The sequence below is a fragment of the Sitophilus oryzae genome, unplaced genomic scaffold (genome assembly GCF_002938485.1).
Source record: "Sitophilus oryzae breed Bouriz unplaced genomic scaffold, Soryzae_2.0 scaffold_690_pilon_pilon, whole genome shotgun sequence".
NCBI classification, from domain to species: Eukaryota; Metazoa; Arthropoda; class Insecta; order Coleoptera; family Curculionidae; genus Sitophilus; species Sitophilus oryzae.
In genome coordinates, this window is record NW_022147296.1 from 2282292 (window position 1) to 2307541 (window position 25250).

The 25250-nt window shown below is 31.5% G+C and overlaps 3 protein-coding genes across 4 annotated transcripts in view; 2 read left to right on the plus strand and 1 right to left on the minus strand.

Annotated features, from left to right (window-relative positions):
- LOC115888243 (LIM domain only protein 3-like) overlaps window positions 1–25250 on the minus strand; it is a 109633-nt gene that overhangs the window by 59432 nt on the left and 24951 nt on the right. The gene's annotated exons all lie outside the window — the stretch shown is intronic.
- Window positions 1707–9021, plus strand: LOC115888241 (maltase 2-like). Its single transcript, XM_030907900.1, has 6 exons — window positions 1707–2240; window positions 2310–2435; window positions 3581–3822; window positions 6970–7171; window positions 8259–8842; window positions 8922–9021. Exons 1-6 carry the CDS (start codon window positions 1740–1742, stop codon window positions 8980–8982), a joined length of 1716 nt encoding a protein of 571 aa, XP_030763760.1. The 5' UTR covers window positions 1707–1739; the 3' UTR covers window positions 8983–9021.
- On the plus strand, window positions 10090–16692 carry LOC115888240 (maltase 1-like). The gene is made up of 6 exons (XM_030907899.1): window positions 10090–10623; window positions 10693–10818; window positions 12302–12543; window positions 12837–13038; window positions 15917–16500; window positions 16580–16692. The coding sequence occupies exons 1-6, from the start codon at window positions 10123–10125 to the stop codon at window positions 16638–16640; spliced, it is 1716 nt and encodes a 571-aa protein (XP_030763759.1). The 5' UTR covers window positions 10090–10122; the 3' UTR covers window positions 16641–16692.

Genomic DNA, 25250 nt, shown 5'->3' on the forward strand with positions numbered 1-25250 from the left:
ATTTAAAAAACGGTAAAAAGAAAATATGTTTATTTTATCGAGATCTACAAGCACTAAAAATATTTGCACTAATATTAGAAATAGTAGTTTGATAAAAATAATTAAAAAATTGAATACTTTTTAAAGAAAAGTATTTCACGTAAATTGAAATAAATGTACGGTATTTTCCTTTTTTCTAACGTGCTGATGGCGATCAATCAACCATCCTCCATTTTCATTGTTAAATTTTACAAGAATCCGCACTTAAGGCTGGTATACGTATTCTTCCATTTTCTCGACGTACACAATTACTGATGAATCATTTACTTTCCCTTACTTTTAAGGAAATTGAGTGTATATAAGCCTGGAAAAGTCATCCAGAAGTTTTATAAGCAGTTACCATATCGTAAAATGTTGCATACTTTGATTGTGAAATCTTTATATATTCAACTAGTTAAAACAGACTATTTTGCGTAACGAATGGCATTTTTAATGACATGAGTTACACATGTTCCATGATGTTTTCCGACGTGTTGCAGATGATATTTTTTCTAATTTTGACCAACGACAATATTATAATTATGTATCACCCATTTTAAAACGACACAAATGTTGCATTCATTACCCTTCTGGCCTATTTGCATTAACGCTGCTGGTAGGAACTTCGTTTGTTGCTGGGTTACTATAGTATAGATGACCGACCTATATATAAATTGACGGTTATTGTCAATCGAGTCCAGTTTTTTGTTAAAGACTCACCTTAAGAGTCCATTTCACTAGTCCGAAAAAGTAACAAAATAAGCGTTCGGCATTTAACGTTTTATGTAAAACTGGCTAGGAATTTTTACACAATTGAAGAACGAAATTAAAGATAAAGGATTATACCATATGCGTAGTGTCAAACATTAACAAAATATTCCTTATGTTTGGACCAAATTTTCTCGAAAATAAAGAAATAATTTAAAATTCCGTTAATACGGAAATAGATTGAAGTTTTTTGATTACAGTGCTTTGACAATTGCTGAAGCTCTGCAAACCTTAATCAAGCCTTAATCAAAGCACTTGTGGTTGGAATTTTAGGTGTGGATTAACACGACAGGATCGGGCTAAGCCTTAGGCAGATTTCTGAAATATATTATATATTTCCTTCGGCCACACACCCGCTTTACCCGACCCCTGAGGGCAACCCGAAAGTACAGCGTAATAGACTCTTAAAATTGACAACTAATGATGACGAAATGGTTAACGATGATTGAACAGTCTTTACATTTAGATGACGTTTTATTTATAATATACGTTTTTATATTTAGTAATAATAACAATTTAATAATGTGATACAAAATTGGGCAATAATTTAATAATTTTCTAATTTAACGAATAAGGAAATCGTTTTGCTAATTCAGATTTTTCTCTCTTATCTTAAAACGAATTTATAAAATTTTTAGGATCAAATCCACTTATTTTATCACCTGTTACGTTTGTTCAAATAAAATATATATTCACACAGTATAAACAACATAGATACATTAAGATGAACAAATCAAAAACCACTTCACCGTGAATTTAATATGTTTGTTTAATAATACCCAAAGCAATTCATCCAATTATCTCAATTTAATAAACAGTAAAAAAAATCTGTAGATATTCATTGTATCTACATCATTTTTCTATTTGCCAAACGGAATTTCAATCAAATAGATAAGTTTATAGTTCCGGTATAAATACTCGCGCATTTCCATGACAAGAAATCAGTCGTCAAAATGAAGGTCCTTGTGAGCCTTAGCTTCCTGGTCCTCAGCGTCTTGGTATACAATTACCAGGCAACCAAGACGGGCCCCGATTGGTGGAAAAGCTCGGTTATATACCAAATTTACCCCAGATCGTTCAAGGACAGCGACAACGATGGCATCGGTGACTTACAAGGTATTATCTCAAAGATTGACTACTTTGTTGAACTGGGAGTCGATGCCATATGGCTCTCGCCTATCTACCAGTCACCCATGGTGGATGCTGGGTATGATATCAGCGACTACAGGGCTATCGCACCGGAATATGGGAATCTGAGCGATTTTAAAGAGCTTTTGGAGGCTGCTCATAAGAATGGATTGAAGCTGATTTTGGATTTTGTTCCTAACCATACGAGCAACCTGCATGAATGGTTTAACAAGTCTGTTGCAAGGGAGGAAGGGTATGAAGATTATTATTTGTGGAATGATGGATATGTTGATGATGATGGTGTGAGACAACCACCTAATAACTGGGTAAGTTGTTTTATTTTCTAGTAGATAAAAATAATAGTACTTTTTATACGATCTCGTCATCTTTTTTAGCTTAGTCTATGGTCATTTTCTGGCTGGGAATGGAACGAACAACGACAACAGTACTACTTCCATCAATTTTCCATTCAGCAACCCGATCTAAACTACCGCAGTGAAAGAGTGCAACAAGAAATGAAGGTAATGCTTAATTTATTTGATCCTCAAATATTTTAATAATTTTCTATTTAGAGAAATAAATTAATCGGCCAATGATTCTTTTCTTTAAGGTTTTTATTTCTTTAAGTTTTTTTAACCTCCACAACGTTTGACCTTGATTACTTCGTGCTATTTCACAAAAAAGTACGATAAATATAAGCCCGTGTTATAAAAAATTTTTTGTTTGTTTCCACGTTCCACGTTTCCTGAAATAGATCGAGACGCAAAAATTTTTATGAAGATGCATTTTTATCAAAATGTCAATAACAAAAAAGTTTTTCCTCTTATAAAGACAATCCGGGGACATACTGTAGAAGATAAGAACATCTTATTATGGCTCCAAAAAATCCTATATGGGTATTTCGCCACTGCAAGAAAATCTACAAAATAAAATAGTTATTTTTTATAAACACTGCTGCGTTAACCCAAACGGAAACTACTTGTCAGCAATTAGGTTTACAGATATACAAATTTGTCTAATGAACAAGTTTATCTCTTTCCGTCGTTGGAAGCAAAAGAAATACAAAGAATAAAGAAAAAAAACTATTTAAAATATTTAAATTCAACTATTGGAGAACACTTTAGTTTTTTAAAACAGATACGTCTACAAAAACCGTTGACGTTCTGTTAAAATGACATTATATCAAGTTAAACTTCAAAATTAATAATTACTACCTGATAACAATTACTTAATAAGGTAAAACCAAAAAGTCCCAAACTTTCTGTATAATTATTTTTAATTTTATGTTATGTTTATTTATGTTATGTTCTTTAAAATCAAAGAAATGATTGCCATACATTACTAACATCTACAGATGCTCATGCATCTGTAGATATAAAATACATTTATTTTTATTAGATTGTATTAAAAAAACCTCTATTAATTTTCTTTTGGAGGCTATCGCGTCTTTCATTATAATTTTGGCTTTATTAAAATGTATTCTGTGCCCTGTGTCCCATGAATGCTGACAAATCTTAGATTTGTGAAATTCTCCCTTTCTTAAATAATTTTTATTTTCTTTAATTCGAACATTTAAGGGTCTAGATGGTATAGACATTTTTACATCTTATTATGCTTAGTATTTTTATCAGCGATTTTATTTTATTTACTAAAACTTTCTTTTAAGGACGTACTGACCTACTGGTTGGATCTTGGCGTCGATGGTTTCAGAGTTGACGCTGTTCCGTATGTTTACGAGGATGAACTTTTGAGAGACGAACCCATTATCGCTGATTCTGGAGTGGACGACACGAATTACAACTACCTCAATCATATCTACACCAAAGAACAACCAGAAACATTCGAGCTGGTCTACAGTTGGAGAGCTCATCTTGACAATTACACCAATACTGTAGGAGGTGACACCAGGTAGGTAACTGATATGTTGACGTTCTATTATCTTTATTTTTATAACTTACGGCCATTCTACACATTGGCCAATATACGTCGGCCAATGCGTTGGCCAGTGCATTGGCCAATATGTTGGCACACGTCTAAGCAGTTGAAAATAAGGCGATAAAAAGTAAACACGATTTTGAGACAAAAACAAGACAAATTTGCGACAAAAAATGGGGAATTTTGACAAGACAAACTTAAGACAAATTGTCCACACCGCAAGGACAAAAGTACAACAAAGTAAAAATTTAGTTGTTGCGAATGAATTTTATTATCCATGTATGATATCACTGGTCTCCTACTGTTGGCAGCACACGCCATCCACACTGCGCCGACAACTTGTCGTAAAATATACGAACAAAACATAGACACTTTTGAGTTTTACCGACTCGAGACGGGACATTGAAAAGTCTCAGAATTTTGAAACAAAACAAAAATGTCGCAGAAATGTTTTGGATTTGTCGCAATTTTTTCGTAAAACATTAATGTTTCTGTCTTGTCGTTTGTTTGTCTGCTTGGTCTGGACCCGGCATAAGAAATGGATATTCGGATTATAGCGATAGACCACCATAGAATAATAAAAAAAATTGATGCAGTTTTTTTAATTTCAAACTTGAATAACTGGTTATTTTCAAAGATATTTAAACTCAAGAGATACAATTGTTTACCTTTCTCCTTCATCAGCCATTATTCTATCCTTATTTTCCCATCTCTCTTACATCGAAAACATTTGCCAGATTTACCTGTATATTGGTATTAATATTCGATTAAATACCACAACCATTTATTAAGTAATAAATAATTTCGTTATATTTTTGTAATATATCAACTACATTAATTTGCTAACGTCAATTTTTTCATTTAATGCTTAACTGCTTTACTATTTTAAATTTTATAATGGAATAAAAATATCATGGTCGTGTTTCTTTTAATAACAAAAAGCAGTTTGGCAACGTCAGTTTTAGAAATATGCCGGCGTAGTACAACTTATTTCGAGGATGAATGGAAAATCCTAGATTCTCCTTTTGCGATGTTGCTATGCAGCCGATCAAGTTCCATATTCTTTATTTGCAGTATTATAGTATTTTTGCGTTATTTTGCGGACTTCTGTGGACATTAATTTGAAAATATGGTGCATTCATGTATTGTGTACAAGAGAGTGTATCATTTAAATCCAAATTTAATTTTTCACCGGTAAATACAAATAAGTAGGGTTAGGTATATTACTATATCATATTCTCTGTAGATCAGAGGCGTATCTAGACATAAAAAATAGCAGATCGCTAAATTATATTTTTAGGTTTATTTTTTAAATCATATATTTATTATGTTTTTTAAATTATATATTTATTAATTAAATTATTTGTAGGAAAAAGATACATGGTACATACTAATTACCAATAAGTTAATAACAATTTCTGTTTCCCTTTTAAGAAAGGGTATTGAATGTTAAAAATTAAATTTAAGTTCTATAAACCGCCTGTAATTTATAAACAACATCAATTTTCGAAAAAACCGTACTTTCTTATAAGAATAAATCTAATCTAGGTACCTACTTGGGTTTGACAAACCATTGGGGTGTACCAAAGATGGAATTTTGACAGCGATCTTTATTTCATAGCCATCGCTGACGCCGTTTTTATTCGATCATACGGTATAATATACATCTTATATTTTCAGTTCTGATTTACTGTGTTTGAAACATCCCTAAAATGAAAGTTAAGGTAAATAAAAAATGTTGAATTTTCTTACTTCTTATTTCCTCATTAATGAACAATTGTGAACTAATAAAAATTATAAGGCACATTTTAAATTTTATTCATATATATAATAATAAAGTTTTTATCAAAAATATGTGAACTCTACAAATATTGGTTTTTGGTAAAATATTGTGTTATTAGGTTAAAATAACTATTTTATTTTGTTATTCCTAATAGAGGGAATCTCATTCGCCGGATACGAACAAGGTTTGGAACAAGATATTGAAACTGCATTTACTAATACACCTAAAAGTTGATATTTTATTTAATAAAATAAAGTAAAAAACGCTTATTAATTTTTTAATCGTTATTCTTATGTGAAAAGCCATCTTTTAATAAAAAATTATGTCGGTTTTTATTTTATTTCGCTATCCTCCCTCAACTTATTTTTTTTACAATGCGACAAATATGTAAGATGTAAGTTTAATTATTAGTTTATATTAATTTATTAAACAATTATTTTAATTTCCTTAAAATACTGTCGGTCGATCGGCACGCCACTGGAAATTAATCTCAAACGTCTAATCTTTGTACACAACTACATTGTTGCCATCGAGCAGATACCCCTATTTCCTTCTCTATTCATTCTCTCTTGCACTCGTTGATTTTCGCAAACCAGTATGTGATGAAGCTTTAGAGCGTTTTATGAATGGATCATTCTGTCTCCCGAGTTTAAATATCTTTGGTTATTTTGGACTTATTTGAAAAACGGTAAAGAGAAAATAAGCTTATTTTATCGAGACCCACCAGTCCTAAAAATATTAACACTTATTTCAGACTTACCCTGTATAAAAAAGTGCCAATAGAATCTATGTTGTTCTCCGACATGGAATTATATTAAATAAACATTATTATCACAATACTTCAAATTTTATCAGGTGGTATTACATTGAAATGTATACTTTTACATAACAAAATATTCGATTAAATAATTATGTAGTTTGTTTTACGATAATTGCCAGATAAATTTTGTACTTTTTGTTTACTACGTTACTCTAAATAAGTTTTTTTTAAAATAATTTAATTGAAAAATTAATATCAAAGCACTATACATATACAGAGTGCACCAGTGTTTCAAAGAAAATGTTTCAAAAAAGCGTTGTAGCAGGATTTTATTTGAGATTTTTACTCAAAGAATCATTCTCTAGAAATCATTCTTTAGAAAACAGCAGGGTAATGGTAGAGCACATTTTAAGAATTATTTTTATAGATAAAATATCAATATACGTATTGGTTATACCATGAATTAAAATGCATTATATTAAATAGTTTATACAGAGTGAGTTAAAAGTAGATTGTAGATTTGCATTTTTGTCAGCTATGGATTGTTTTAAAGATGTATTTTCTATATTTTCCTTAGAATGTTTATGACGGAATGCTCCAGTGATATGGAAAATCTAGTAAAATACTACGGTAACGAAAACGGTACAGTCTTAGGTGCTCATTTCACCTTTAACTTCTATTTCTTGGGTGTCAACGAGAATACCACAGCTGCTGACCTCCTATCAGACATCACCGTTTGGTATCAAAACCTTCCCTCAATCTACACATTTAATTGGCTGGTAAGAATCCTCTATAAATTAGTGTATTCCAAAGAATATACCTAGCTAGAAAGAGAATGGACTCTGCCATACTGAAAAATGGTGCTACAGAAGTGGCGCCATCTATTGAGTAGGGCTTTTTAAATGAGCGTATTTATTGTATTCTACTCTAAAATATATAATTAAATTTGATTATTAAATCTTATTTTTTACACAAATTCAACAATACTAATAACAAGTATCGTTGTGATGTGTAAAAAATAAGATTTAACAGTATAATTTATACAATTATTAAATAAAATTAAAGCCGAACATGTGTAAATATTATTTATTATTTTTAAAGATTTTAATTATAAGTCAAATATTTAAACATCGTTTATTATAATAAAACAAGACCAACGTAATACGCCCAAAATTTTGTAAATGGAGTAAATATAAATAGGTACTTAAATGATAGCAAAAATAAATGACTTACATTATATTTTTAGGGCCACAAACAAAATGAATTGTCTAATAAAAACACATATAGCAAATTAGTTTGAAAAACATTTTGATGGTTTTGATCAAATGTATTCCAAAATTTGATTCATACTATTGCAGATTAGGCTCTGACTTGCCAACAAATATGTGATATACTATTGAAATACTTGTGTAACTTTCAGTCTTGCTTAATTTTCTGCCCCATTTTTCCTCTACGAAAAAAAAATTTAAATCGGTTGGGTCTTTCTCATTCATTTGTAGTCTAATGAAATCGACAACTTTGTGTGTGATTCTGCGAAATTGTGTCCAACTGAATGATTAGTTTTGACGGACAAAGTTGACATTGAACTGATATTTTTATTGTTGGTTGATTAACGTATTTGAAAAACCATGATAATTTTGTCCGCCAAAATATATTTTTTAATTTCCCAGCCTACATATAAAATAAATTGTTTTCGAATCTTATTGCAAAGGAAAAAAGTAATAGACTCCTAATTATTCAACACAGAAAATTACAAAAGTTTTCCAAAAATTCCACTCATTTATTAATTACAAGCCTATATCTGAAACTCATTCCAAAATAATTTTGATTGAATTAATTTTTGAACTTTAATCAATGTTTTTATAGACCGGAAACCACGACAACCAAAGAGTGGCCTCAAAAGTGGGCCAGTCCCGAGTAGACGCCTACAACATGCTCATCACCTTCCTGGACGGAGTGACCGTCACCTACATGGCTGAAGAAATCGGTCAAGAGAACGGTGAGGTCACTTGTGCCCAAGGTCAAGACCCCAGTGCGATAAAGAACTGCACAACTTTCAACGAAACCACGAGGGACTTCGGAAGAACTCCGTTCCAGTGGGACAACTCCACCAACGCTGGGTTTAATGACGGGGCGCCAACATGGCTTCCAGTCAGCTCGAAATACTTGGTAACAAACTTGCAGAACGAAAAATTGGCTAGCAGGAGCCATTATCACGTCTACACTGGCTTGGTTCAGCTGAAAGCGTCACTGAGCGCGTATAATTCGAGTTATATCTTGATCACCAGTTCGCAAAATGATGCTTTGTTGGAAGTGGAGAAGGTTATGGATGATCCAGACCGAAGTATATACAGGCTGTACTTCAATACTGGAAACAAAGCTTTGACTGTTAGTTTGAACCAGAATTATACCGTTGTTATACCAAGTGTGAACTTGGCATACGCTCAAGGGTAAGTTAAATATATACAGGAGGTTTATTTTTTATAGGAGTTGATAAAAAATTAAAATTGAATATTGTTTTTGTTCCAGGTTAACCGACAATGATCTTGTATTGAGTTCTGGAGACAGTGTAATTATTAAAGTTTCGTAATTTTTTTACTCAGTGTTTTTACAAAAATAATATATTTTTTATTACTAAAAGTAGTTTTTATTTAAAACCTTCGGAATGAAAAAATATAAAAAATACGAAAAAATGTTAGTGTTTTCTTCAAAAGCGAATATCTCCAAAAAAAAATAAAGCTATCCAGATAAACCAAAAAATAAATTATCGAAAAAACATGGACCTAAATCATAAAATTATTTTCAAATTCCTTGATTTTTTAATATATTCCACAGGGAGTTCAAAAATTTCATCAAAATAACAAAATTTTGTGGGTTCTTTTATATTTGACAGATGGGAAATTTCATTTTTAATTTGAAAAGAGACACTAAAATTTCAAATAATTTAGCCACAAATTGCTTAAAAGATCATCAAAACACAATACAGGGTGAGTCTTAAGTAAGTGCAAATATTTTTAGGGATTGTATATTTCGATCCCAGAAACACCAAAAATTTTTGAAAATTTGGATTTTTTTTGTTAAAAATCATAATATCTTTATAATAAGGCAACATATGGGTAGTCGATTAAATTTACAAGAAAGAAAACCCAGAAAAGATCTACCGGTTCTCGAAATTTAAGCGAAAAATCTGTTTTTTTGTAATTTTCAAAATAAAATAATGTCGGTTGTTTTGGATTTATTTGAAAAACGGTAAAGAGAAAATATGTTTCTTTTTCGAGATTTACCAGCCCTGAAAATATTTGCACTTATTTTAGACTCGCTCTGTATATAAAACTTTAAAATACATCGAAATTTTAAGGTGCCCGTTTTTCGTGCCGATGAGTGTATAAAAGAAATAGTTTGGTAAATTAAAATAATTCTGCATATTAAAAAACAGTTTTTTTTTGTTTCAAATCTACCTATTTTATGACCTGTTATTTTATTTAAATAAAATTGACTTGCCTCGTATAAACAACAAGCATACATTATATTTATACATTAAATTGAACAAGTCCAAAACCACTTGAGCGTGAATTTCATATCTCAATTTAATAAATAGAAAAAAACATACTTTGATAAACATGTAAATAATTTTTATATTTTTTGCAGAGCGAAATTTTTAACTCACAGATAAGTTTAAAGTGTCAGTATAAAACCTTGCACGTTCTAGACAAGATAACCAGTCCTCATCATGAAGGTCCTTGTAAGGCTTACTTTCCTGGTCCTTTCCGTCTTGGTATACAGTTACCAAGCAACCAAGACTGGCCCCGATTGGTGGAAAAGCTCGGTTATATACCAAATTTACCCCAGATCGTTCAAGGACAGCGACAACGATGGCATCGGTGATTTACAAGGTATTATCTCAAAGATTGACTACTTTGTTGAACTGGGAGTTGATGCCATCTGGCTCTCGCCTATCTACAAGTCACCCATGGTGGATGCTGGGTATGATATTAGCGACTACAGATCTATTGCACCAGAATATGGGAATCTGAGCGATTTTAAAGAGCTTTTGGAGGCTGCTCATAAGAATGGATTGAAGCTTATTTTGGATTTTGTGCCGAACCACACGAGTAACCTGCACGAATGGTTTAACAAGTCTGTAGCAAGGGAGGAAGGGTATGAAGATTATTATTTGTGGAATGATGGATATGTTGATGATGATGGTGTGAGACAACCACCCAATAACTGGGTAAGTTATTTCGTTTCCTAGCAGATAAAATTACTAGTATTTTTTCCACAATTTGGTCATCTTTTTTAGCTTAGTTTGTGGTCATTTTCTGGCTGGGAATGGAACGAACAAAGACAACAGTACTATTTCCATCAATTTTCCATTCAGCAACCAGATCTAAACTATCGCAGTGAAAAAGTGAGACAAGAAATGAAGGTAACAATAATAAACTTATTTAATTTGTTTTCTTTAAATTATTGTTTATAGTTTTATTACTTTTATTCTCAGGAAAATAAGTAAACGTAGACTAATATAATTACGTAAATGTTAGAGAGTCTCTATATTTACTTATTTCTCTGAAGTTTTTTTATACAAGTTTAATAAATTAGGTTATACAGGCTGTCCCAGAAATAAGTGCAAGTATTTTAAGAGGTCGTACAACTCGATAAAAGAAACATATTTTTTTTTTTTTCAAATAAGTCCAAAATAACCGAGTTATATTACTTTGAAAATTTCCAAAAATAATGATTTTTTGCTAAAATTTTGAGAACCACTGGATCTTTTCTGGATTTTCTTTCTTGTAAATTTAATACTTTACCTATGTTGCCATATTATCAAGAAATTATGTTTTTTAACTGAAAACTAAAAAAAATTCCAAATTTTTTTTCAAAAAATTTCGAATTTTCAATTTTTTTTCGCGAAAAAAACCTGTGTTTCTGGGGTTATTATTATTATTATTATTTATTTATCAACGGACAAGAATTGCCCAATATAAAAAAAAATAAAAAAAAGGGTTGAACTATACTACCAGTTGAAATACTTGCACTTATTTTTGGGACACCATGTATATGGAATTTTTTAAATGTTGCCACATTGAATTTAAATATAATAAATGTATACAGGGTAAGTCTCAAATAAGTGCATATATTTTCAGATCTGGTAGATCTCGATAAAAGAAACATATTTTTTCTTTACCGTTTTTCAGATAAGTCTAAAATAACCGAGATATTTTACTTTGAAAATTTCAAAAAAATTATTCTTTGCTTAAATTTTCAGAACCTGGATTTTTGGGGCTTTTTTGTAAATTTAATGTACTGCCTTTTTGTTTTTTGAGTCTCTAATTTTACTTATTTCTCTGAAGTTTTTTATACAAGTTTAATAAATTAGGTTATAGCATTTTTTAAATGTTGCCACATTTGAGTTGAATTTAAATATAATAAATTTATACAGGGTGAGTCTCAAAAAAGAGCAAATATTTTCAGGGCTGGTAGATATCTATAAAAGAAACATATTTTATCTTTACCGTTTTTCAGATTAGTCCAAAATAACCGAGGTATATTGAAAATTAAAAAAAAAATGATACTTTACTTAAATTTTGAGAACCACTGGACTTTTGGGGGTTTCTTTTTTCTAAATTTAATATACTGTCTTTTTTAACTAAAATTTAAAAAACTTTTTTAACATTTTTTTTAAAAAAATCTCAAATTTTCAATTTTTTTGCGAAAAAAACTCATAAAAGTGTTTTACTCATAAACTCATAAAAATATTTGCACTTATCCCCTATGTTGCACTTATCCCCTATTATCCTATTGACTCACCCCTATATATTTCATTAATGTTTTACTTAGTATAAGAACTTTAGTATAATTATATTATATTTATATATTTTTTGGTATAACAAACTAAACTTTCTTTTAAGGACATTCTTACCTACTGGTTAGACATTGGCGTAGACGGATTTAGGGTTGACGCAGTTCCTCATATTTACGAGGACGAACTTTTGAGAGACGAACCAATAGTACCCGATTCTGGAGTGGACGACACGAATTGGAACTACCTTAATCACATCTACACCAAAGATCAGCCAGAAACATTCGAGCTGGTCTACAGTTGGAGAACTCATCTTGACAATTACACCAATACTGTTGGGGGTGACACCAGGTAAGTAACTGATATGTTGACTGTGTGTATGGTAACACCAGTATTCCAAAAAAGCGTTATCTCAGAATTTTTGAGATTTTTACTCCAATCATTCTTTAAAAAACAGCAGGGTAATGGTAGAGCACATTTTAAGAATTATTTTTGTAGATAAAATATATAACGTACTGGTTATACCATGCAATTAAATACATTATATTGAATGGTTTATACAGGGTGGGTTAAATCTAGATTTTAGATAGCATTTTTCTCAACTATGGATTATTTTAAAGGTATATTTCCCTTATTTTTCTTAGAATGTTTATGACGGAATGCTCCAGTGATATGGAAAATCTAGTAAAATACTACGGTAACGAAAACGGTACAGTCTTAGGCGCTCATTTCACCTTCAATTTCTATTTCTTGGGTATCAACGAGAATACCACAGCTGCTGACCTCCAATCAGACATCACCGTTTGGTATCAAAACCTTCCCTCTATCTACACCTTCAATTGGCTGGTAAGAATCTTTTATAAATTAGTGTATTCCAAAATTTGATTCATACTATTGCTGATTAGGCTCTGACTTGCCAACAAATATATGGTACTATTGAAATACTTCTGTAACTTTCAGTGTTGCTTGATTGTGCAGAGTCATACCCCTTTTTTCCTCTACGAAAAAAAATTGAAAACGGTTGGGTCTTTCTCATTCATTTGTAGTGTAATGAAATCGACCACTTTGTATGTGATTTGTCCAACTGCCAAATTGAATAATTAGTTTTGACCATTGCCTGGACACTTATATGGTGAAATTTTGATAAAATAATTTACTACTCACTAAAAACACGGTACGTCGCTAATGGTAGGAAAAATAATTTTTAGAGGTTACTAGTTTATTTGGTTGCCTGTGATATGCATATACAGGGTGTTTCCTAACTAATCTAAAAAATAAAAAATCGTTAGAAAACGGCTTAAGGCGGACTCTTAATAAGTATATTTATTTTTTTCTCGGCAACCGTTTGATGAACAAGAAAAACTCAAAAGATCAATTTTGTTGAAAAGGATGGCCAGTCAAGAAAAAAATATATTTTCTTTAAAAAAGCAGTACTGTACCATTTATGTTAAGCAAAATATCGATTTTTTTTAATTTTTAACACGCTGTAGATCAGAAAGGAAGTACTTTAGACCTAATGGTTATATAAAAATTGTTTTAAGAAGACATGAGGAATCACACCACAATTTTTTAGACTAATTAGAAAAAAACCCTGTATATTGTCAACTTGACAATGATTGTTGATAAATCAAAAAATACCTTTTCTGTAAAAAAAGCCCGATTTTCGCAGGAAAAATTTTGGTTTTTATTGAATTTGGGCCTGCGTTTGCAAATACCGGTATGTTTTTTAATATTCTATCTATCTAAATTTTAAATATCATAGTCAGAAATAGTTTTATTATTTATTAACTATAAAAATGGTATACTTATAAGTTTTGTCAAATATTGTGATTTACTTTCTACCTTGTAGTCAAAATTTATATTTAATAAACTGTAAAATATATATATTCTTATGTTTTATTAAAGTTACTCTGATATACTAATATATCAGTGTAACTTTAAAACTAAATCCTTTGAAATCAAATATAAACATAAAAAATATTTACAACAGAAAAGGCGAAGGCGCTGGGTTAAACGTAGTCTCTACTAAGAACACGGAGGGGCGCTTTGACCCAAAATTTTACTATTAAGTTTCATGTCTATCTTAATAGAAGATTATTTTCTTTTATCTATGGTTTTGACGGACAAAGTTGACATTGAACTGATATTTTTATTATTTTTTAATTAAAGTATTTGAAAAACCTTGATAACTTTGTCCGCCAAAATATATTTTTTAATTTTCCAGCCAGACGAATCAAAGTTATCGATTTCAGATCTACACACGAAAGAAATAAATATAAACCAAATCGTTTTCGAATCTTATTGCAAAGGAAAAAAGTAATAGACTCCTCCTCATTATTCAACACAGAAAATTACAAAAGTTTTTCAAAAATTCCGGTCCGGGTCCGGCAATAGTGCGTCGGGCATCTGTAGCTCCTAGAATAAAAAACTAGAGAATTTTGTTTAAGTATAAACCTAAAGTATGTATGAGGATGTATTTCCGGAAAATATTTTAACTTCTATAGGGTGGTTCAAAAAAGTGTGAGTGGATCTGGATGATTTTTTTTAAATGGAACACCCTGTATATTATTGCATTTTTGGCTTCTTTTCAGATCACTTTACATAATCCTAAGATATGAGTAAATCTATTTCGATAGTTTCAGAGATATTAAAAAATAAATCAAAAATATATTTTTTTCAACACTTCTTAAAAAAATTATTAAAAATACAAGAACTGTTCTGAAATCAAAACTATATTAGATATTTACTTTAGAGGGTCTGTTCTTACTTTGCTATAAATATGGTAATCGTAAATCATACAGGATGTTCAATATTTTACGCCAAACTTTCAAAAATATAAAATCATTTTTGTTCGTTTTTTTAAATGGAACACCCTGTATATTCTTTTTTTATTTGATAGAAAATTAAAAAATGAATATTTTTTGTATTTAAAGTATTTCAAAAATTTTAATAGTTTTCCGGATACACGCAGTATTATTTCATATGGCGCTTTCAATGGTATACGAGAGAAAAATCATTGGGTGGCTTTGATAAAAATTTACTGTGGAAAATGCCGTATAAAATACAAAACCGGGAATATCTGCGAAATTGTTAAACATTTTGAAATACTCTAAATGCAAAAAATGTTCATTTTTTAATTCTCCATCTATTGAAAAAATAATATACAGGGTGTTCCATTTAAAAAAACAAAGAAAAATTATTTTATATTTTAGAAAGTTTGGCGTAGAATTTTGAACATCCTATATGATTTACGATTTCCATAGTACAGACCATCTAAAGTAATTATCTAATATAGTTTTGATTTCAGGACAGTTCTTGTATTATTAATAATTTTTTAAGAAAGGCTAAAAAATATATAATTTTTATGTATTTATTAATATCTCTGAAATATATTTGCTCATGTCTTAGGATTATGTAAAGTGATCTAACAGGAAGCCAAAAATGCAATAATATACAGGGTGTTCCATTTAAAAAAAATAATGCCGATCCACTCTCACTTTTTTGAGCCACCCTATAGAAGTTAAAATATTTTCCTGAAATACATCCTAGTACATACTTTAGGTTTGCACTTAAACAAAATTTCCAAGTTTTTTATTCTAGGAGCTACAGATGCCCGACGCACTATTGCCGGACCCTGTATATTAATTTCAAGCCTATATCTGAAACTCATTCCAAAATAAGTTTGATTGAATTAATTGTTGAACCTAAATCAATGTTTTTATAGACGGGAAACCACGACAACCACAGAGTAGCCTCAAAGGTGGGCCAATCCCGAGTAGACGCCTACAACATGCTCATATCCTTCCTCGACGGAGTAACTATCACCTACATGGCTGAAGAAATCGGTCAAGAGAACGGAGAGGTCACTTGTGAGCAAGGTCAAGACCCCAGTGCGATAAAGAACTGCACAACTTTCAACGAAACCACGAGAGACTTCGAAAGAACTCCGTTCCAGTGGGACAACTCTACCAACGCTGGGTTTAACGAAGGTGCACCAACATGGCTTCCAGTCAGCTCGAAATACTTGGAAACAAACTTGCAGGAAGAAAGATTGGCTAGCAGGAGTCATTATCACGTCTACACTGACTTGGTTCAGCTGAAAGCGTCACTGAGCGCATATAATTCGAGTTACATCTTTGTCAACAGTTTGCTGAATAATCGCTTGTTGGAAGTGCAGAAGGCTTTGGATGATCCACACCAAAGTACATACAGGCTATACTTCAATACTGGAAACGAAGCTTTGACTGTTAGTTTGGACCAGAATTATACCGTAGTTATACCAAGTGTGAACTTGGCATACACTCAAGGGTAAGTTAAACATGTACAGGAGGTTTATTTTTTATTGCAGTGTAAAGTAAATGAAAATTATATATTAATTTTGTTGCAGGCTCACTGACAATGACCTTGTACTGAATTCTGGAGACAGTGTAATTATTAAAGTTTTGTAACTTTTTACTGTGTTTTTATAAAAGTAAATATACATTTTATTACGAAAAAGAAGTTTTAATTGGGAGGGTATAAATGAGAGGGTAAATTTTTTTAGGACTGATAGATATCGATAAAAGAAACATATTTTCTCTTTGTCGTTTGTTAAATAAGTCAAAAATAACAGAGTTATTTTATTTTGAAAATTAAAAAGAAATGTTGATTTTTCAATCTTGCAAATTTAATCTTAGAAAATTTAATCAACAAGTTATGTTATTTTTAACTAAGAAGTAAAAAAAATACAAAATGTTTTCCAAACATTCCAATATTGTATTATTATTAGTAAAAAAATAAAATCTGTACAAGAAGTTATAATACACACTTTGCACAGAGGTTTCTTAAGCGGCGGAATTGAACACTAGAAGCGATTTCTGATATTCATCGCATAAGGGGGTGAAATAGTGGTGACATTTTCTATAAAAGGATGAAAATGTATTCATAACGAGATTCATAAGCAATTTTTGGAGATTTTTACCCTATGAAATTTTGCAATCTTTTGATTCAAATTCAATATTAAGGAGCTATTTCTGCATAAATAAGTTACTTTTTATATTATATTTATTAGCTTGAGTGGTTCAAAAGCATGAGCGCCATACCCCATACCCAAAGACATTCTTAAGACTCTATTACGCTGTACTGTTCTGGTCGCTCTCAGGGACCAGGTAAAGCGGGTGTGTGACCGAAGGAAATATATGTTACATTTCAGAAATCTGCCTAAGGCAAGCTTGATTTTCATGCATCCGTTATACGTTGATACGTTGGTCCGACGGTGCTCTGATTGGTCATAGGTCATAGCGTTTTCGCGCCACTTTTCATCCGTAAATATTTTACTTCAGCCCGTCAACGGACCCGTTCATACGATAATGGACGTTTTGACACTTTTTTGGCAAATTTAATATAACCTTAATAAAAATATAAGTAAAATAGCAAAATAGTTATAGAAGCGAAAATATAAAATAACACCAACGTTATATCCGATAAACGGAGGCATGAAAATGCAATAAATTTAAAAACTGCGTTGCTTTCTAACCAATCAAAGTCTTTAAATTCTACCAATAAAATTAATATCGTATCAACGTATCTTCGGACAACGGATGCATGAAAATCAAGCTTTAGTCCGATCCTGCCGTGTTAAGCCACATCCAAAATTCCAAACACACGTGCTTTGATTAAGGCTTCATTAAGGTTTGCAGACTTTTAGCATTTGCCATAAAATAGCGGGCAATTTGTTACAAAACCATATAAATTATATATCACTGTAATCACAAAACTTCAATCTATTTCCGTATAGTAACAGAATTTTAAATTATATCTTTATTTTCGAGAAAATTTAGTCCAAACATACGGAATATTTTGTGGATGTTTGACCATCAAAATCTTAAAAATAAAGAAGTTGTCTAAAATGTGCTACTATATGGATGTAATATAATCCTTTATATTTAATTTCCTTCTTCATTTGTGTAAAAATACCTAGCCAGTTTTACATATAACGTTAAATGCCGAACCCTTATTTTGCTACTTTTTCGAACTAGTGAAATGGACTCTTAACTAATACATAAGTAATTTAGGACAACCTGTACTGTTTTCCTATCCTCTGCCTACTTCCTATAGATTCAACACATCAATCCGAAGCATATCTCTGTTTAGTGGCGCCCAGGATAAAAGCAGTTTCGGATTTCAATTTAAAAATGGATCTGGAAAAAATTGCCTTCCTAATCCCGACCGTCCAAGCCACGCTACGCGACGTTTCGAAGGTGATACTTCCGCCCTTTATCGCTCTTATTATTTCCGCGCGTCTGCCGCTCCGGCTCCGGAAACCGAATTGACAATTTTCCGGGCGGTTTCCCGCCGAACCCGGAGCCGGCACAAGCGGGGTTTCACCCAAAAGAGAACAGAGCACGAAGGAAAACTTCGATGGAGAAATATACTGGATGATTCACGGCCATGAACCGATGGTGGATTTTTGTATAAAGGCGCTTGCTCCTATCTGTCTAAATTATTTTTCGTATTACAATGTTGCCGCTTCATACTAAAAGTGGTATATATAAAAAAATACTATGACAACCGGAAATAAATATTTTTTTGCCTCTCCCAGTGTAATATTGAATGAGTTGATTTTCACCGATCGAACATATAGATTTCCGTTAACCTATGGTATATTAGTATATGACATAAATTAGGATTTATTCGGTCACTTGTTTCAAAGGAAATGACTACATTTTTTGATTTTTAAAGCTGTACGCACACTGGTGCTATCACGGCCGCGATCACGATCTCCACGCGGCCGCGGCCAAAAGTTGCTGAAGAATACATATGAGCCGTTTCACATTGGCGCGATCGAGTTTTGGAAACGAAGCGGCCTGGCGGCGTTCTATTCTGCTGTGGCGATCGGATTCAACTTGTCGAGTTTGATCGCGTGATCGATTGACCCAACTGATAGGAATTTTCCGATATTTTGTGTGTGTTTTCTTGTTGCTATTTAGAAATGGAGTTAACAGAGCAGCTAATTTAGGCTGTAAAAATGCACAAAATTCTATATGATTTATCCGATCCAAGTTACAAAAATAATAGAATTAAAAATAAAAAGTTTGAGACAAAATTGGAGTTGCAATTGGATTGGATAGTACAATATATGTATACATTTTTATTGTTTAAGTTAAAATATTGTAGGTAAATATTTAAGAATGTTTTTTTTTCGGTATACATAATCCATATTTTTAATTTGTACCTATGTATACCTACAGGATGGCGCACTACATATAGGTACGGCACTGAACATGAACGCGTTGATGTGTGCTAGAATGATCGCTCATGTTATCGCTGCCCTGATCGTGAGCGATCATGTGATCGCGGCCGTGATCGCATCAGCGTTCGTGTAGTTTAAATTTCAGCCTCGGTATTTTGTTATTTTATTCGATAGAACATGACACTCTGAATAGAATGACATATCATATGTCAACTTTTGACATTTTCGAATACGGTTTATTTGAAATTGCAAGATGCGATTCATAACGACAATTTGACTCGAAATACCAAGTGTTTGGTACCAAATTATTCTTAAAAAAATGCTTTTTCTAAATATATGGTAATGAGCCACCCTCGTTCCAATTAAAAAAAATGAGATATGATTAAAAATACGATATGGGCATGTTTTAATCGACCAGGACAAAATACGAAAAACATTAGACGATTTAATTTATTTTTCCAAGGCTCCTTGATTAAAAATTAGTATTTTTAAGACAGCTGTGGCACTCTAGATTGAAATTTAAAATTCAAATTTGTTTTAAGCGAAAATGTCAAAAGTTGACATATGATATGTCATTTTATTCAGAATGTTATTTTCTATCGAATAAAGTAAAAAAAAATCCGACAGTTTAAAAATCAAAAGTTGTAGTCATTTCCGGCGAAACTTATTGTTAATCTAAGGGTGAAACAGGAAGCGGCTGAAAAGAATTGAATACGCCAATCCATCCTAATTTATGTCATATACTAACATACCAAATCTCGTTTTTTTTATCTGAAAAAAAAAGAAGTTATAGGGGTGAGCCACTTTTGAGACGCACCCGGTATACCAGGTGTTCCATTTAAAATAAGAAAGATGCTACCACTTTTCAAATAATGCGGCAACATTGTAACGTTGAAAATATTTTAGATTTATGGAGCAGTTACCTTTATGTAAAAGTCTAAATTTTGCAAAAAAATCAGTCAGTAATGGTTCCCAAGATATTTGGAATCTAAATTATTAATACCTGGCATCATTGACATAAATTAAACATGTTGACTAAATAGTTTATTAGGCTAAAATCATAAATTCCAAATGTTTTTGTGCCAAAAGTTCATCAGAAACTGTTTTATCTTAATTTTTTCAAAGATAAATTTATGATTAATTTAAAAAATTATAATTTCCCAAATTTATCATTTCAGTCAAATATCGATCTATTCAACATGTTTATTTTTTGTCAATAATGACATGTATTGACTATTTCTAATCTAAATATTACCTTAAGAACGGTTGCTCGTAGCGATTTTTACCAAGAGACCTTTTTTACGTAAAAAACGTCGTAAATGTATATTTTTCGACCCAATAGCTTTATACAGGTACGGACTAAAAGTTATTACTCTTCAAACCAATTAAAAAATATTTAGGTGGTGCCCTCTATAAGTAGGAGTTATATTGACATCAAAATCAAATTTCTCCTATCAAGAAACTCCAGGACGCCAATTTTCATCCAAATATAGACGGTACTTCATAAATTATTTGGAAAAAAATCGAAATAAAAATGAAACTTCTACACCCTGTATTTCCGAAACTAAGCATTTTAGGACATACATTAATACAATAACTTTTTTACTTATTTTTATCTGTTTTATCTGCAGAATTAGCTGGCCGCAGTTTCAGGAACCGAATACAGTTCGGACCACCCTGTAAATTATATACATATATAAAAACCAGCTGCTATTTGATTTTTTTGCTATTGCTTTCGCTACTTTAGATCGGTTTGTTATCAGATAACACAAACAAATTTTCATTCGAATTCGCAATTGCGTCCTTTTTTCTTTCTAAGAGTCAAGAGGCACCTCATCGAGGGGGTTGACCGAAAGGAAGGAGGGGATGAAATAAAAGAGGGGGTGTTGTGAGACGGCTCCGGAGTTCCTATTAAAGAATCCGGAAAGTAATCCGAAGTTGTAATTGAAATGGCGGCGGGTGTAGTGGTAATTGCAGATGTGGAGATTAGTTTCCTTTGTGCCCCGTTCTCGATTTTTGCTTTAATTAGAAAATTTAATCGGGATTTTTCCTGCCCCCTCCCTCACTCTTGATCTAATTCCGTATAAATGTATTTTTAAAGAACGAAGAACAGTGGTGGGAGGCCAGATGAACGTGCGAGATACGTCTTTAGCTTTAATTTATCTCGCAACGTGCGTCCGGAGATGTAATTTAATTATCTTTAATCGTCTCGATTTTTAATTAAATAATTTTTCTGTACATGGTGTCCCATTTTCCTATTATGGGTAGAGGTACAAATATGGCGGTTTTCACATTACTGTGCTACATTTTATGAAACTAAAGATACTACACACATATTTGTTTATTTTAACAAAAAACATTAATACATATTACTAAAACAATAATTACTGATATACAGGGTGGTCCGAACTGTATTCCGGAACGGGTACCCAAGCTCATAGTTTATAATTCTAATATTTATATTTTAAACGAAAAGTATTGTAATGAATCAATACTCACGATTCTTGGAACGAACGAGCCATAGAAACGAACGAGTCGCATTGCGATCCGATTCAATTCTTACTAGTCTTTTTTACGATTCTTTCGTTTTAATTTTATGGATCCGTGCTAGTCACCGCTCAATCGTGTCATAAGCAACAATGAACGAATCGTATCATAAGCAATGAATTAATCCTCACGACGAACGAGTCGCATTGTGATCCGGTTCAATTCTTTCGACTTGTTCCTTCAAATTTTATGGATCCCTGTGTAAATAACGAGACAATTCGGGAGGTATTTTGTATATACAGAGTGGTCCGAACTGTAATCCGGAAACTTCAGCACCATATTCTGCAGGTGAAAATAAGTAAAAAGTTTCTATAAATGTATGTCCTATAATGGCTTAGTTTCGGAGATACAGGGTGTAGAAGTTTCATTTTTATTTCGATTTTTTCCAAATAATTTCTGAAGTAAGGTCAATATATGGATGAAAATTAGAGTCTGGAAGTATTTTGATATGAAAAATTTGATTTTGATGTCAGTATGACTCCTACTTTTACAGAGCGCCACCTACATATTTTTTCACTGGTTTGAAGTGTAATAACTTTTCGTCCATACCTGTATAAAAATTCTGAGTAAAAAATCTATATTTACGACTTTTTTTACGTAAAAAATGTCTCTAGGTAAAAATCGCTACGAGTAATACTTCTCGAGATATTTGAAATCTAAATTATCAATACCAGTCATCATTGACATAAATAACACGTTGACTAAATAGTTATTACAGTGAAATCATAAATTTCAAATGTTTTTGTGCCAAAAGTTCAACAGAAACTGTTTTATCAAAATTTTTGCAAAGAAAAATTTATGAAAACATAAATTTAAAAAAATTAAAATTTCCCAAATTTATCATTTCAGTTAAATAACTATCTACTCAACGTGTTTATTTTTTTGGCAATAATGACATGTATTAACTATTTCCATTCTAAATAACTTGAGAACGGTTGCTCGTAGCGATTTTTATGAAGAGGCATTTTTTACGTAAAAAATCATGGAATTGTATATTTTTTCATTCAATAGTTTTATACAGGTACGGACGAAAAGTTGTTACTCTTCAAAACAGTTAAAATCAAATTTCTCATGTCAAAATACTCCCAGATACTAATTTTCATCTATATATTGACGTTACTTCAGAAATTATTGGAAAAAAATCGAAAATAAAAATGAAACTTCTACACCCTGTATCTCCGAAACTAAGCATTTTAGGGCATATATTTATAGGAACTTTTTTTTACTTATTTTTATCTGCAGAATATGCTGCCAAAGTTTCTGAAATACAGTTTGGACCACCCTGTATATCGTGACAACGATAACAATCTGTAGTTTAATATAGTTTAGAGTGTCTGCCATTTTTCAGTGAAAGTTTAAAAAATTTAATAAAAATCGTGCTGTCACCCATTCAATTGAATGAACCGTATTCTAAGCGGTGAATCGAATCTCACGATTCATTTTTTATACTCGTTCAAATGAACGACTCGTTCAATCCTTGCCCATCTCTAAATCTTACCCAATCTTATTTTTTAGATTTAGGTATATCAATAAGTTTCAAAAATAAATTACATTTATTCCGCTCCATTTCTATCTTCTCACCTTCCTTCATCCCTCCTGGACGTCGCACGTTCCTCTCCTCCTCTCTTTACTCCTCATCCTCCTCACTGTTTAATTTACAAAATGGAACAATATCCATTATTCGGCCCCGCCGTAGCAATATCGGCAGCGAAGCAATCATAAAGTTTTATCTAACATCTCGGAGGCGGCGGCAAGACCGGCCGAAGAGAAATAGGGAAGACGGAGAGGTAGGGATGTTCTGAAATATCGTAATTTCAAAATGTCGATATTTTTTAACTATCGATATTTTCTATTTATCGATACATTTGCCCATCTCTAGCAGGATTTACTTGTTGTCATGTTAAAAACGATTTTAAATATCTTAAGACGGTGATTCATTAAAGAGAGTCAGTACTCTTGAGGATCGAACCCGGTACTTTCGGGTAGGGATGGTATTTTTTCCGATATATCGATAACTCCGATATATCGAATAAAAATAGGTCGCCTTAAAATTATTGGTAGGTATAATACTTATTAATATATTGATAACTATCGATATATCGATAGAATATATAGGTATCTCGTGTATTAAGAATTATAGATAGACACAGGGCGGGACTTAAATAAGTGCAAATATTTTCAAAGCTCGTAGATCTCGATAGAAGAATGAACAATTGTAAATAATAATAAAATAAAATTTTTAAACTGCACTCGACAAAATATCGAGAGTTTATAATTCTCTTCCTAACCAAATCGCACCTATATTAATATGAAAAATATTTCTTATTTTTACGAGAGATATCTCCCCCCGAGAGATGGCAAATGTTTTTCGAAACACCCTGTATAAAATAAAATATATTATATTTTCAGTTTTTCTTAAAATTTTATAAGACCACTTCTCTTATATTGGACAAGATTAGGGATAGATTTTTTCTTATGAATTGATAACTATCGATAGTTATCTAGACATCGAATGATAATACGTAATTTCAGAACTATTGATATCTATCGATATATCGATATTTATTAATAAACCAATATGTATGGGTAATTTGATAGTTATCGATATATCGAGTTATCGATAGTTATCGATATATCGAGTTATCGATAGTTATCGATATATTTAGTTAACGATAGTTATCGATATATCGAGATATTGATAGTTATTGGTAGTTATCGATATATCGAGTTATCGATAATTATCTACTTATCGATAACTAAAATATATCGATTGGTAAAGAGCGTTAGCTTATATCCTATCGACCCTATCGATATATCGACATTTATCAATAAACCAATATCTATCGGTAATTTGATAGTTATCGATAATTATTGATAAGTCGAGTTATTGATATTTGATGATAGTTATTGATATATCGAGATATCGATAGTTATCGATATATCAAGTTATCGATAATTATCGGTGTATCGATAAGTAAAGTATATAGATAGGTAAAGAGCAGTAACTTATCGAAAGGTAAAATCCTACCAACCTAACGATATGTCGATATCTATCAATAAATCAATAAATCAATAAATATCGGTAATTCGATAGTTATCGATATATCGATAGTTATTGATATACCGAGTTCTTGATAGTTATCGATATATCGAGGTGTTGATAGTTGTCGATATATTGAAATATCGATGGTTATCGATATATCGAGTTATCGATATACCTATCGAGTTATCGATAATTATAGACATATCGATAACTAAAATATATCGATAGGTAAAAAGG